General features: G+C 34.4%; 1 protein-coding gene across 1 annotated transcript in view; it reads left to right on the top strand.

Moving 5' to 3' along the window:
- BCHE (butyrylcholinesterase) overlaps positions 1-14,739 on the top strand; it is a 63,023-nt gene that overhangs the window by 5,392 nt on the left and 42,892 nt on the right. The window contains exon 2 of the mRNA XM_036243210.1: positions 1,236-2,763. Within this exon, the coding sequence (XP_036099103.1) occupies positions 1,244-2,763 (1,520 nt within the window). The 5' untranslated portion in view covers positions 1,236-1,243. The remainder of the gene's footprint in view (positions 1-1,235; positions 2,764-14,739) is intronic.

Below are 14,739 nucleotides of genomic sequence, written 5' to 3'. Positions count from 1 at the left end.
TCTCTCTCTTTCACATCTATCTGAAGATAAATGGGGAAAAAAAATATCCTCGAGTGAGGATTTAAAAAAAGAAAAAAACAACGGACAAACTCAAGAGAGCATTATGAATATTTAATAAAACTTTGATCTCCCCAAATGATTTCTTCATATCATCAAATATTATTTAATGAAATGCCGACTAGTTATAATTTTGTCTGCCTCAAAAATTACTTTTGTTTCCTCTACTTTTTCTAGTAATTTCTGAGCTTTATTCTTCTTTTTTCACTGATTTTATAACTATCAAAATACAAGTACATCTGACTATGCTAACACATTTAACCTCACCAGTTGCATATACTTTAATAAATAACAAATTAACAAATATGTATTGAATAATCCCCGAGTGTAAAATTCCTTCTAAATCAGCATCTCCTTCCGCACTGGTTTTCTCCATTGCATTGTAATTCAGACAGAGAGACTTCATAGTTATTCAGTTTCAGAGAAATTATCGGTTATACATGCACAGACCTCTCTTTCTAATTTTTTCCCATAGATCTTATAATGGTAACAGACTTTTTACTTTTCATAATGTGTAGGACAAAAGACAACTATTGTATTTTTTGTTACTTAACATGCAGTGAATAGATTGTCCAAAATCTCTTCCGACCATAGCCTGAGATTGCATAGAGGAAGAAGCCACTAAGCAAAAATGACCACAGGAGTGACCATGGAAACTGAAAAAGAGTAATAGAAGACTAAGGATCCTGACAGGTTCTTAACCACTTCACAGTTCTGTCAAGAGCTAGCCAGCCAGCCGTGATTAGAACTGTACATATTTCAGAGAATACATGGGCTTGTATTTCCTCCTCTAACCAAGGTAGAAATTATATCTGTAATAAATGAACTACCACTTAATGCCACTTATGGTGGGGTTGTGTATAGTAAGAAGTATACATATGTCCTTGAGAAAAATATCCTCTATAAAACACTAAATCTCCCTTATAGAAGTTTTATAATGAATTTTTCCAAAGTGAACTAGTTTCTACTTTTACATTCCACTTATTTGTTTTTGAAATTGAAATATTTCCAAGTGTTTTCTGTTTTGTTTTTTTAAGATAAACTTTTGTAGTGGTTGCAGATTTATTACTTTTCATCATTTGTAAGATGAATAAGAGCTACCATATTTACTTAGTATCAATGAAATATAATGCCAGATGCATGAGGCTGTTATAATTTCCTACTTACCTCTCTTTCAGAAACCAATATGCAAAGCCAGGGTACAATCAAATGCATCCGATTTCTTTTGCGGTTTCTTCTGCTCTGGGTGCTTATTGAGAAATCACACACTGAAGAAGACATCATTATTACAACCATGAATGGTCAAGTCAGAGGGATGAACATGCCGGTTCTTGGTGGCTCAGTAACAGCCTTTCTTGGAATCCCCTATGCACAGCCACCTCTTGGTAGACTTCGGTTCAAAAAACCACAATCCTTGACCAAGTGGGCTGATATTTGGAATGCCACAAAATATGCAAATTCTTGCTATCAGAACACAGATCAAAGTTTTCCAGGCTTCGCTGGAGCAGAGATGTGGAATCCAAATACTGACCTCAGTGAAGACTGTTTGTATCTGAACGTATGGATTCCAGTACCTAAACCAAAAAATGCTACTGTAATGATATGGATCTATGGTGGGGGTTTTGAAACTGGAACATCATCTCTACCTGTTTATGATGGCAAGTTTCTGGCACGAGTTGAAAGAGTTATTGTAGTTTCAATGAACTATAGGGTGGGTGCTCTAGGATTTTTAGCTTTACCAGGAAATTTGGAGGCACCAGGGAACATGGGTCTGTTTGACCAACAGTTGGCACTTCAGTGGGTCCAAAAAAATATAGCAGCCTTTGGTGGAAATCCTAAAAGTATAACTCTCTTTGGAGAAAGTGCAGGAGCAGCTTCAATTGGCCTTCACTTATTTTCCCCTGGAAGCCACCCATTGTTTACCAGAGCAATTCTGCAAAGTGGAACTCCTAATGCCCCGTGGGCAATAATATCTCCTTCTGAAGCTAGGAACAGAACTTTGACCTTAGCTAAATTCCTTGGTTGCTTTAGAGAAAATGAGACGGAGATAATCAAATGCCTGCAAAATAAAGATCCCCAGGAAATTCTTCGGCATGAAGTATCTGTTGTCTCCTACGATACTCTCTTGTCAATAACTTTTGGTCCCACTGTGGATGGTGATTTTCTCACTGATATGCCGGACACACTACTCCAACTTGGACAATTTAAAAAAACCCAGCTCTTGGTGGGTGTTAATAAAGATGAAGGGACAGCATTTTTAGTATATGGGGCTCCTGGTTTCAGCAAAGATAACGACAGTATCATAACTAGAAAAGAATTTCAAGAAAGTTTAAAAATATTTTTTCGTGGAGTGAGTGAATTTGGACGGGAATCAATCCTTTTCCATTACATGGACTGGTTAGATGATCAGAGAGCTGAAAACTACCGGGAGGCCTTGGATGATGTTGTTGGGGATTACAATTTCATATGCCCCGCCTTGGAGTTCACCAAAATGTTCTCAGATTTGGGAAATAATACTGCCTTTTTCTATTATTTTGGACACCGATCCTCCAAACTTCCTTGGCCTGAATGGATGGGAGTGATGCATGGTTATGAAATTGAATTTATTTTTGGTTTACCTCTGGAAAGAAGAGTAAATTACACAAAAGCTGAGGAAATTTTGAGTAGATCCATAATGAAACGCTGGGCAAATTTTGCAAAATTCGGGTAAGTGCCAATTTTATAATTGTTCTTGTTTTGTTGTGTTTGTTTTGCTTTGCTTAGCTTTGCTTGGCGCCTGGTGTAGACTTCATTAAAAGCACAGAAACATTTTAAATATTAATTCTCTTTGTACTTTAAACTGGTTTTGTTTTTTTTTTACTATGTAGTGAATTTCAATTCCTTGCATCAGTGTGCTTAAAAGAAATCACCCAAATTTTTTTTACGAAAAACATTGCAAAGTACTTTTAACAATGTAAGCCAGAGTTTGTGTGGAAATAAGTGTTTACCTTGAAAACTAAAATTACTGTGACCATGCGTTTTAACCTGAAGGTTCTTGATGTTCACCGGTTTAGAGAATAATAGAAATATACGTTCTCATTCTCTTAAGCAAGAGAACGTGGTACCTGATACTTAAAGAAACACGGGCCTGCTCAGGGAAAACAAAAGGCAAGATGGTGATGGAGTTGGGCCTAGGATTACCCAAAGACAGTTTCCCATTTTACCAATTACTTTCCCCCAATAGGTTTGCTCAGAACTTTTAGGAGATATCTATGGGACAGGAGATCAAAGCTCCTCATGTTTAGCTAAGCTGTTTTCCTCTTGAGGAATCTTATGGCTGATAGTAGATAATCAGAAACTTTACAAAATAACATATTTTCCCTCATATGTTTTAAATATTGTAATATGTTTCTAGAGTCAGAAAAAATAATCTGTTTAAGTATATATTCTAATTTGTATATTTTCTCAATATACAAATGGGTGTGTATAGAAAATAAGGTTGTTTTTTCTTAACTGCATTTGTAAACCAAAAATAAATTTTACACATTGGAATAACTTGGATGAATTAGAATAATAAAAATATAAAAATTTAGGCATCTATTTTAAAAGGAGTGCTTATACAAATTCACTAATTAATTAATACATTAATCTAATCTGTCATACTCTTATATTAAAAAGAATGTTGATAATAATATTATTACTTTCTGGTTTTCTTTTCCAACTCCCATTTGAAATTTATTTTACTCCATGTTACAAAATACTTGCATGATGTAATTCTAAAAACAACAAAATACTGATAATCATCTAGGATGTATAAAGCTAAAATTCTTCCATCTGGCATAAAAAGGCCACTCTAATTTTGCTGCAAACTGTATTCCCCAACAACACCTGGCTGTTTGATAGGAGGGTATTTCATGAATGCCAAAGGTTCCCAGCTTTGCCTTCTTCTTGTTGTGTGCACTGTTTATGATATCTACCCCTACCCTTTTAAATATACAAGCCTTAATTTTTTAAGGTTCTCAGACACTACATGTTTCATCAAGCGTATCTTTAATTCCTAGATTTGTGATTGCCTCAAACCGCTTTTTCACTCTCACAAAAGTTATTGACAGTACCTTGTTCATGTAGTATCTTTCATTGTATCCTGAGCCTCCTAAACTACACTAAACTAGCTTCTTGAAAGAAAAATCATGGTTATATTGGATACTCATTAAACTACTGACTTGAGTATATATACTTAACAAAGATGTAGTAATGGTTGAATGAGAATTTGTAAAGCCTAGGATGAGCAAAAAGTATAATTTATAAGATACATGGGTATTATATTATTTGAAGTTGTGCATTATCTTGATGTGCAGTATCTTATGCCTTCTCAATATCAATTTAAATTTCTGCTTAAGAAGGATCATCTTATTTCTAGAACTGAATTACTTATATCTCATTGTGTTCTCTCCCTAAAGGCTACATTCATATTAAATCATTAAATATGTGTTTAATTCTTTCTTACAATTCTAGAGATTATAAATAATTTAAGAAGGATCTCTTAAAATTATTGTTGCTTATAATTTTTAAAGGACTTTATATTTTGCATGTTGAAATCAAAAACTTTATGTTTGATCATGTCACAATGAAAAACACTGAGAATGAGACTGTGATAAATGCTTGTTTATGGCACTCGGATAGCGACAGATCAGAGAGTAGAATCTTTGACACAATTGCATAGACTGTTTAATCGTAATCTGCCTCTATGATTAACATATGCTAATGGGAAATAAATGAAGGTTGACACATTTTAATTATAATGATAAATTCATGTAAACAAGATTATAAACCAAAAGATTAAAGTAAACTTTTTAAGTAGTTTAGCCATAACGAGATGTCATTTTAGTTAATGACTTTTTTTGCAGTCCATATTTAACACAGGTGAAAGTAGATACTTCATATTTTTTGACAGTTGACATAGTGGCAAACATGATGTTAATCTCCTCATGTACATTATCTTTTTAAAAAACATACTTATGGCCCTGGCCAGTTTGGCTCAGCGGTTAGAGTGTCGGCCTGTGGTCCAGAAAGACCCGGGTTCGGTTCCCGCTAAGGGCATGTACCTTGGTTGCAGTCTGTCCCCGGCCATGGTTGGGTCATGTGGGTGGCAGCCACTCGATGTGTCCCTTTCACGTCGATATTCCTCTCTCTCTCTCTCTCTCTCCCTCCCACTCTGTCTGAACAAAAAATGGAAAAATGTCCTCGGGTGAGGATAAAAAAAGAAATAAATAAAAAGCATACTTATGAACCAACATAGAAGCCTAGAATGGTTAAGTAAACTCTAATAGAAACAAATTTGGTACATGTTAGGTTTGGAAATCTAACTCTGGTTCTCAGTCCAGGGAATAATGTCTGGAGCTGTTTCTCAGAGTCCCCATTGGGAGTATGGTTTCTACTAGCAGGGTAAAGGCCGGGGAAGCTGGTAAACACCTTACAACACACAGGAAAGACCCCACAACAAAGACTTATTTATTCCAAATGTCAAAAATAAGAAGATTGAAAAACGCAGATTTCTGTCTCCCTGACCCCACATTACTCAAATATGATACATGAAGAAAGTGAAAAAAATAGAACTAAGAATTACAATTAAAACTCAGAAAAATTAGTTTCAAGTTCATAGTTTTTAAAATGTGTTAATAAATTTTCCTTAAACAATGTGAAGTATATACTGTATTTTGCATTATTATTAGGTTCAAAATAATTTTGAATTTTCCTTTGTGATTTTTTTTTATTTTGTCACTGAGATATTTAGTAATCTGTTATTTAATTTGTAAATATTGCGATACTTTTTTAGATATCTGATTGTGGATTTCTCACTTAATCCAGTTCTAGTAAGAGACTATATTCTGTAAGATTTCCCCTAAAGCATCTACACAAAAATGAAAATAATAAATTCCCAGTTAATGTACAAAAAGCTGCAAAGGAATAATAGGAAGGATAAATTTTTTTTTTTTTTTTTAATCCTCACCCGAGGATATTTTTCCATTTTTTGTACAGATAGAGTGGGAGGGAGAGAGAGGAAGGGAGAGAGAGGGAAACATCGACGTGAAGGGACACATCGAGTGGCTGCCACCCGCACGACCAACCAGGGCCGGGGACAAACTGCAACCGAAGTAGGTGCCCTTAGCGGGAACGAACCCGGGTCTCTCTGGACCGCAGGCCCACGCTCTAACCGCTGAGCCAAACTGACCAGGGCGGAAGGATAAATTTTTTAAAAAGCAACATGAAAGTGAAATAAACCAGACAGAGAAAGACAAATACCATATGATATCATGTATGTAGAGATCTAAAGAACAAAATAAATGAACAATATACAAATAGACCTGTAGATTCAGAGAACAAACTGATGGAGGTCAGAGGGGCGGGGTGAAGGGGTAACGAAGCACTAACTGGCAGGTACAAATAGGCATGCGGATATACGGACAGCATAAGGAATGCAGCTAACAGTACTGTAATAACCATTTATGATGCCAGGTGTGCACTTGAGTTATTGGAGGGAATGCTTGCTAACCTACATGAATGTCTGTCCTCTGTGCTGGCCACCTGAAACTAACACACACACAAAAGTGTTGGGTGCAAACTGTAATAACAAAATAAAATATTAAAAGAACACAAGATAAAGCAAAAAGGTAGACTTAACAAAATAATATTGATAATTACATTAAAGGTTAAATGAATTGATTATGCCAACTATAAGAAAGTTATGTTAAAAAACATGGGTGTGTTGGGTAAAAGGATGTAACAAATATATCATGTGAACATATCATGGGAAATGTAATGTGTCTTAGAGTTAGACAAAGAAACCTCAGGACAAAGAGAGAGATTTCATTATATTGAAACAGTTAATCAGGAATACATAATCCTAAATGTGCATGGAATTAATAGCATTGATTAAAATTATAAAACAAAAATTAACAAAGCTAGCCCTGGCCAGTTTGGCTCAGCGGTTAGAGTGTCAGCCTGACAGATTTCAAAATTTTCTTTTTTTTTTGATTGTCAGTAATTTGTTCATAATGCTACCAAGTGTGCTTTCTTTGTAATTTTTGGTGGGCATCTGAGGTTCTCTAAGATACATCCTCTTGATTTTTAATGACACATTAGAGTTATTTTAGATCAATATTTTATCAAATATTCTTTCTGTATCATTCACATTTAGATCTTTTTCTAATATTCTAATTAAACACATAGGAGGCCGCTTAATCTTGTTCCATGGGGTACTAAGGTTCTCTTCCCTTTTCTTCAGTTTTGCTGCTGCTTTTCAAATTAGGTATTTTTGTTGTTGTTGTTATTAGTTTCTTTGCAAGCTCACTGACCCCTCTACCTTCTCCAATTTGTAGCAGAACCCATTGACTAAATTTTTTATTCCACTTCTTTTATTTTTCAGATCTAAAATTTCCTTTTTTTAGTAGTTTTATTTATTTATTTATTTGCTAAGAGTTCCTCTCTGTTTCTTACTTAAGAAAATATTGTTCTTTAAGTTCTTAAACATATTTAAAATACCTTTAAGGTTTTGTTTGTTAATCCAATATCTGGTTCATAGGTTTAGTTTCCATTTTCCTATTTCTGTACATGCCCAATAATTTTAAATTTATGCTAAACTTTGTGGATGATATGCAGTGAAATTCTATATTATTTTATCCTTCTCTGAATATATGCTTCCACTGAAAAATATTTTGATAAAAGCTCAGCCTCTCCCCAATATGTATTTTAAGATAATCTACATCTTTTATTTCTCATTTAATTATATGAACTCATTTTTTTCAGTTACTTTAAAATATTTTATTAATTTCTAAAGCACAGTGGAACCTCAATTTTCTCTTTTAAATATATATTTTAATTGACTTTTTTAGAGAGAGAAGGAAGGGGAGAGATAGAAACATCGATGTGAGAGGGAAACATGAATAAGCTGCCTTCTGCACACCCTCTACTGGGATCGAGCCCACAACCTGGGCACATGCTCTGACCGGGAATCGAACCTGGACCTCTCAGTCTATGGGATGATGCTCAATCTACTGAGCCACATTGGCCTGGCAAGGAACCTCAGTTCTTGAACTTAATTAGTTCCAGAAGGCTGTTTGGGAAGTTATTTGAAAACAAAATTATTTTTTCCAATTAGGAAAAATGTAATTAATCCTTTCCAGATCCCCATATAATTCCTTGTTTTAACCTTTCTTATATACACTACACGTCTATGCTCTATCATTGTTCTCCCGACTTTCTTTTTCATTTTGCTGCTATCACTAACCTTCTTAGGACCCCTGGTCACTTGCTGTATGTATTTAATAATAATAAGCAGTAACAACAACAAAAAGACAGTATTCAAAGCACGATTTCCTGAGATGTTAACAACACAAGGCCAAGTGGTATACTGACTCACACTCTCGACTTCTCTCCTTTGTTGCCTGAGGGGTGTGTGACTGATCATCATACAGGTATCAGTACATAAAGGTCATTTTGTTTCACAATCAAGACCCCAAAACACCATGAATAAGTTGGCCAAGAACTAAATTTTTAAAATAAGAGACATTCAAGAACCAATATTTGACTGTATTTAAAAACATTCATAGTTTGACTTCTTGACAAAAATAAAGAAAACATTGTTCTGTGGTAACATTAAATGTTATTCAAATTTGGTATCTTCAGTCGTAGTGTTTGAGATCACTTATAAAACAGAAGCCATATACGGTATAAGTTAGCCATTTGTCAGTCAATATTACCATCTATATGATGTATTTTGTTGTTTCTGCTTTAACCTCAGTGCATCTCTAAAAGTGATGTGGCCCAGCCGGTGTGGCTCAGTGGTTGAGCATTGACCCATGCACCAAGAGGTCACTGGTTCGATTCCCAGGGAGGACACATACCCAAGTTGTGGGCCAAATCCCCAGTGGGGGACATGGAGGAGGTGGCCAATCGATGTTCTCTCTCATTGGTGTTTTTATCTCTCTCCCTCTCTTCTTCTCCCTTCCTCTCTCTCTAAAAATCAATAAAGAAAAAAAAAATTTTTTTTGAATCTTATCCAAATAGTGCACAGGTCCATATGTGTATTGTATCCAATATCTTGTATAGTAATACATATTGAAATATCAACATACCATATATCTATCAATTATTCATTCAAGTAACAACTTGATGACCAGCATATTAATCAGTATTTAATAATCAGTATTTAATGACATCTTTTCAGCACTATCTCAGTGATACAGGAAATTGTGAAATCAAACTTGATTAATCAGCTTAACCAGAACAGCCAAGGGAGGAAAATAAGCCAAAATACAATTACAGCATAATGTAAGATAGGAGATCATTATTCCAGGCCCCCTCCCGTTGCCTCCCACTGTTGTCAACGTCTCTTGTTTGCTACATCCTCTGCGGGTGCTGTATTCAGAGCGCCGCTCTCGGACTACTCCAGGGGCAGCTCTTCACAAAGCAGCAACACAGTCTTCCCTGTGCTCACTCTGATGTGCCCAATTTTAATTTCTGCATATTCTATGTACATATAATCTTAGGCAAGATATTTAAAATTCTCTCTTTTTTTTCCTTCTCTGTAAGATGGGGATATAAATATACTTCCCTTACTGACATATTGAAATATACCTTATCATTGACAGGAAATTGCATTCCTTCTTTCCATAAAAAATTTCAGTTTTTCCAATACCAAGCACAAACCACTTCAATCTATTTTAATCTAACATTAAACTTGGCTTCCACCCCCAAATGTACAATTGTTTAACTTTCTGGCTTAACATTAATTAGTCAATTAAGTTTTCAAACTTATAAAGGTGAACTGCAAAATGGAGGCAATTAATGTGCTTCTGGTTTGTGTGTGTGTGTGTGTGTGTGTGGTAACTGATATTTTCAGAGCCCCTCTAAAACTTTTAATGTTTCTAAACATGCTTTTGTGAGAAATAAATGCTATGGCACAAATCATTTTTATTTTATACTATTTCGACATCATGAAAATAAAAAAATTAAACCATTTTCACAGCATCATACCTGCTCCTATTTTCATGTATTTTATTTATTATTTATTATTCATTCCTTTATACTGGAAGGAAATTTATCACAAAAGAAGTTATTTATTATATGGAAACAAAAATATATTATTAAACCTTCAGTCCCTTAGTTCACTGATCTATAAAAAATAAAGAAAACAGTTCCTGATTTTTGTACTGGGCAGTAGGTGTAATTAGACTAAATGTAAAGTCACAACTTCTTAGTGCACAGGATTTTTAAAAATATTTGAGACAATTTAAAAATAAGAATTTCTTTGTGTACTAAAATATAATTATAATAATTAAAGTTACATATTTTTTTAGATTTCCAGAGTAATGAATTTTATGGTTTGGATTATTTGGGAGATATATTTGCTTGCGTGCGCGCACACACACACACACACACACACACACACACACTGAGGAAGGAGTGTCATGTATATCATCATAACTTCATCACACTGCTGGAAATGTAGTCAATAATAACAACTTTATATATATATACACATATGTATATTTATATGTATATGAAGTTGATTTAATAATATTTAGTGTTTAATAGGTGTATTTCTATCTTGTTTACTTATATGACACAAGAAACAACGTTGAATAAACTGCTTTAACCCCACTTACTTTTCAGATGGGTATGTTTGTATTTTATTTGTGTATTCCTTGATTTTTTTTTAACTAGAATCATTTTGTTTCCAAATAAAAATAGAAAAACTGAGGAAAAGGCAAATCCAGTGTAAGTGGAGACTCAGTGCGCCTTTTTTTCTAAATCTTTGTATAGGATTTAGCACACGCCTGTACTCATTATACAGAACTATGCAAATCTCTTCACCAAGAAATTAATTTTCAAGTTACCTTTGAATTTATTTTTTAACTATATTTTTCAACTTAAAAAATAACATTCTAGGATACGATGACAACTATTTCTTAATAAGAGATTTCTTAAATACACCAAAAGAACAGAAGTTAAAGTTAGATTTAACACGAACAGTACCATTACATTGAGGAGGTATGATATATACGGATCCTATTAGAATAAGAAAGTGCTGAAATGATGACACTAACTTTTTTTCCAGAGGAGAAAAGTGTGGCCCATAGAAGAAAAGGGACTTGGAGCTAATAGGTGACAGAACAAAGATTAACTATGACTCAAGACTATTAACCTTCATTTCCTCGTATTATCCATTTACCAGGCTGCTTTCACTATGAATTATTGAAAGCACTCATTAAATATACTTAGGAAATGCATTTGGTTGCAAACTTATAATTTTAACATATTAGCATGCTGATACCTGCCTGGTTAATGTTACAGAGGAAAGGACAGAGAACAGACTAAAATTAGACATCATGACATATAGAGAGGAGTTTAAGTTTGTGAAAGTTTGTTATCTGGCCATCTCGTCCAATTACTATCAGGCTTATAATTAGATTTCCTGACAACTAATAGTTCATGTGGTTTCCAGAGTAAAGAATAAAATCCTTACCCTCTGGTTCTATAATTATTGTGGTACATTATCATAATTAACCTAACTGGAACATTTTGATGACTTTGCAAAAGGGTGAGGGTTCAAATCCCCTTGGATTTATTTTATCGCTGTCATGATGGCATTAATGTTCTATTACTTCAAGTCTTTTTATCCCTCCTTAGGAATTAGGTGAGGAATTATTGTACAAGGAATAAAATGTGAGCTGGAGTGTTCCTGTTAAAGTACTTAAAGTTTACCAGATAGAATATAAATGTAGGTTGAAAAAAAACCCCCACATCTATGCATTAGTGTAACTTATTTGAAAAGAAGAATTACATTATGGGACAATTTAAAGTGTACATAGGATCACTTGTAAAGCCATTGCAGAGTGCAGCAATATTTCACCATCAGCGACAGTGGGATGAGAAAGAGAAGCCAGATTCCCAAAGGGCTACGTCTATGAAGATAGCTGTAAAACTAAAATATGTTTGACTAAGTGCTTCAAAATACTCTGTCACCGTGAAAAGCTGGGAAACTAATGCTTCTTACTATAAGGGAGCTCATGAAAAAAAATGGAAAATCCTCTTTATTGCATTCATATACTTGGAAATAATGTGATTTGTTCTTTATGTTTTCCCAAGTGTGTTTTGTATTTGGAAAAACTATATAACATTTGTAAATCTTAATTTCAGTCTGACATTAGAATTAATTAATCAATTATTTTAAATTAAAGTCATAAATGTAATATTTTAAAAGACTTGTCAGATACAAAATAGTAACTTCAAATTTCACCAAAAAACACAATGCATTGACTTTAAATGTTTTTACTGTATAAAACGATATGTGTTTTTTACTGTTCTGTAATCAAATATAACTAAAATGTATTTGGTCAGATTGATGAGTTCCAAGAAATTATTCTTTTTGTTGTTGTTGTTGTTTTGTTAATCCTCACCCAAGGATATTTTCCCAATGATTTTTTTGATAGAATGGAAGGGGTGAAGGAGTGAGAGAGAGAAACATTGATGTGAGAGAGACACATCAATTGGTTGCTTCTCGCACAACCCCAACCAGGGACAAGGATCAAACCTACAGCTCAGGTATGTGCCCTTGACTGGGACCGAACCTGTGACTCTTTGGTCCATGGGCCAATGCTCTAACTACTGAGCAAACTGGCCAGGGCCAAGGAATTATTCTTGCTCCAATTTTCCTTTCCAGTCAGTAACACTCAAAGTCAGAGTGCTAAAAAGCATAACTGTACCCTCTTTTTATTTCCTATATGTTAATATATTGCCTGGACTTCTTTCTATTATCATGATCGCTACTATTAACCTGTTGGGATGATCTATAGAGTTATTATAAATAAAATGTTAATATCAGCGTGTCCACAGATCTCTGTTATGTAAAAATAAGTGAGTCTTTATTGTATACAAATTAAATGAATTATTGTTAGTGCATCAGTATGAAAGAATTATTTTTCATATATATTTATATCAAAATAATATTTATTGTATTAGAATTAAATATTAATTAAAATATATTTTATCTCATAATCTATTACAAACCAAAATAATAACCCAATCTTGTCATGTGTTAGTTTTCATATTTGCTTAAAATGCATAATGCCGATGTTTCTGGATGTATGAAAAAAATTATACATTTTATCAAACTCAAAATAAAAATCTACATTTTTATAGAGCGCTTGCTAATCACAAATTAAATTTTTTTCTGTGTGGATGAGTCATCTATTATGGTGATTTGATAACTCATTCTTCCGTTTAAGTCATTCAGCAAATATATTTGAAAGCCTATATGTACCAAGCACTAGGTCATAGGGATACAGTAGTAATGAAAATATACACAAGAGGAAAAAAGATAAACAAACAAACAAACAAAAGAAAACATTGAGGAGAAAACAAAGAGAAAATCTCTACCTTCCAGGGCCTTATAATCTAAGAGCAGGACAAAGACAATAAACAAATAAATAAAAACTGTATTTTAAATTGATTAGAGCTCTAAAAATATTAAACATATTTGGGGGCATAGAGCATGATGTGAATGGAAAGTGGCATCATTTGGTGCATGGGTCAATGCTCAACCGGTGAGCCAAACCAGGCGGGAAAGTGGCATAATTTGTAGTATGGTCATGAAAAGCCTTTCACAGAGTTTTATTAGATGGAGCGACCGAGTTCATCATCTGGAAACCTAGGAGAAAGTTATGTGGATATCTTGGGAAAGACTTCTCAGAAGAGAAAGCAGCAAAGCCACGACGTCTAAGACAGAAATGGTTAAGAAGTTGAAGAAACAGCAAGAAAGCTAGTGTGTTCGAGTGGTAAGTGGTAGAAGATAAAGTCCGAGAGGTAGAGAGGGCCAAGATATGTAGGATTTGAAGCCGAGGTAAGTCCTTGAATTCTATTCTAAGTGAAACGATGAGTCATGAAAGATTTGGAACAGTCAAGTGTCACAGTTAGACTAAATTTTATAAGCATCTCTCTTACGGGTTGTTAAATAATGTGAAACAGAGGAGAGCTGGGAGGCCATATAGAAATCTAGGTGAGAAATTGTGTCTTAGATTTAGTTTAAGTGGAAAGAAATGGTCAGATTAATAATACACACACACACACACACACACACATTTTAAAAAATGTATCTCTATTGTTCAAAGTATTACAGATGTCCTTCCTTTTCCCCCAATCGACTCCCCTTCTCCTTTTTTAGCCTTGTTTTGAGGTCAGAGTATTCTTAAGAAAGTACTGACTGCCCTGGCCAGTGTGGCTAAGCTGGTTGGAGCATCGTCCTATGCACCAGAAGGCAGCGACTTCAATTCCCAGTCAGGGCACACACACAGATTGCAGGTTCAATTCCCGGTAGGACATTCTCTCTCTCTCTCTCTCTCTCTCTCTCTCTCTCTCTCTCTCTCTCTCTCTCTCAGATCAATAAAAACATATCCTCAAGTGAGGATTTAGAAAAAAAGAAAGTACTGACCAAAAAGCCTTTGGACTAATCACTTCTAGCCCACTGTATTGTTTGTGTTAATAATAATGTTAATTAAACTTGACTAACTGCTAACATGTGCTAGCTCTGCACTGAGGGCTTCTTTCTTTTGACAGCTCTCTACGGAAGTATGATCATCACCAACAGGTGGTGACAAGGATACTGAGGCTTAAAAAGGTTAAGCTGCTCAAAATTCCACAGAT

This window comes from Molossus molossus, unplaced genomic scaffold (genome assembly GCF_014108415.1).
Source record: "Molossus molossus isolate mMolMol1 unplaced genomic scaffold, mMolMol1.p scaffold_m16_p_5, whole genome shotgun sequence".
Lineage (NCBI taxonomy): Eukaryota > Metazoa > Chordata > Mammalia > Chiroptera > Molossidae > Molossus > Molossus molossus.
Note: the sequence above shows the minus strand (reverse complement) of the source record. Positions and strands in the feature narration are given on the sequence as shown.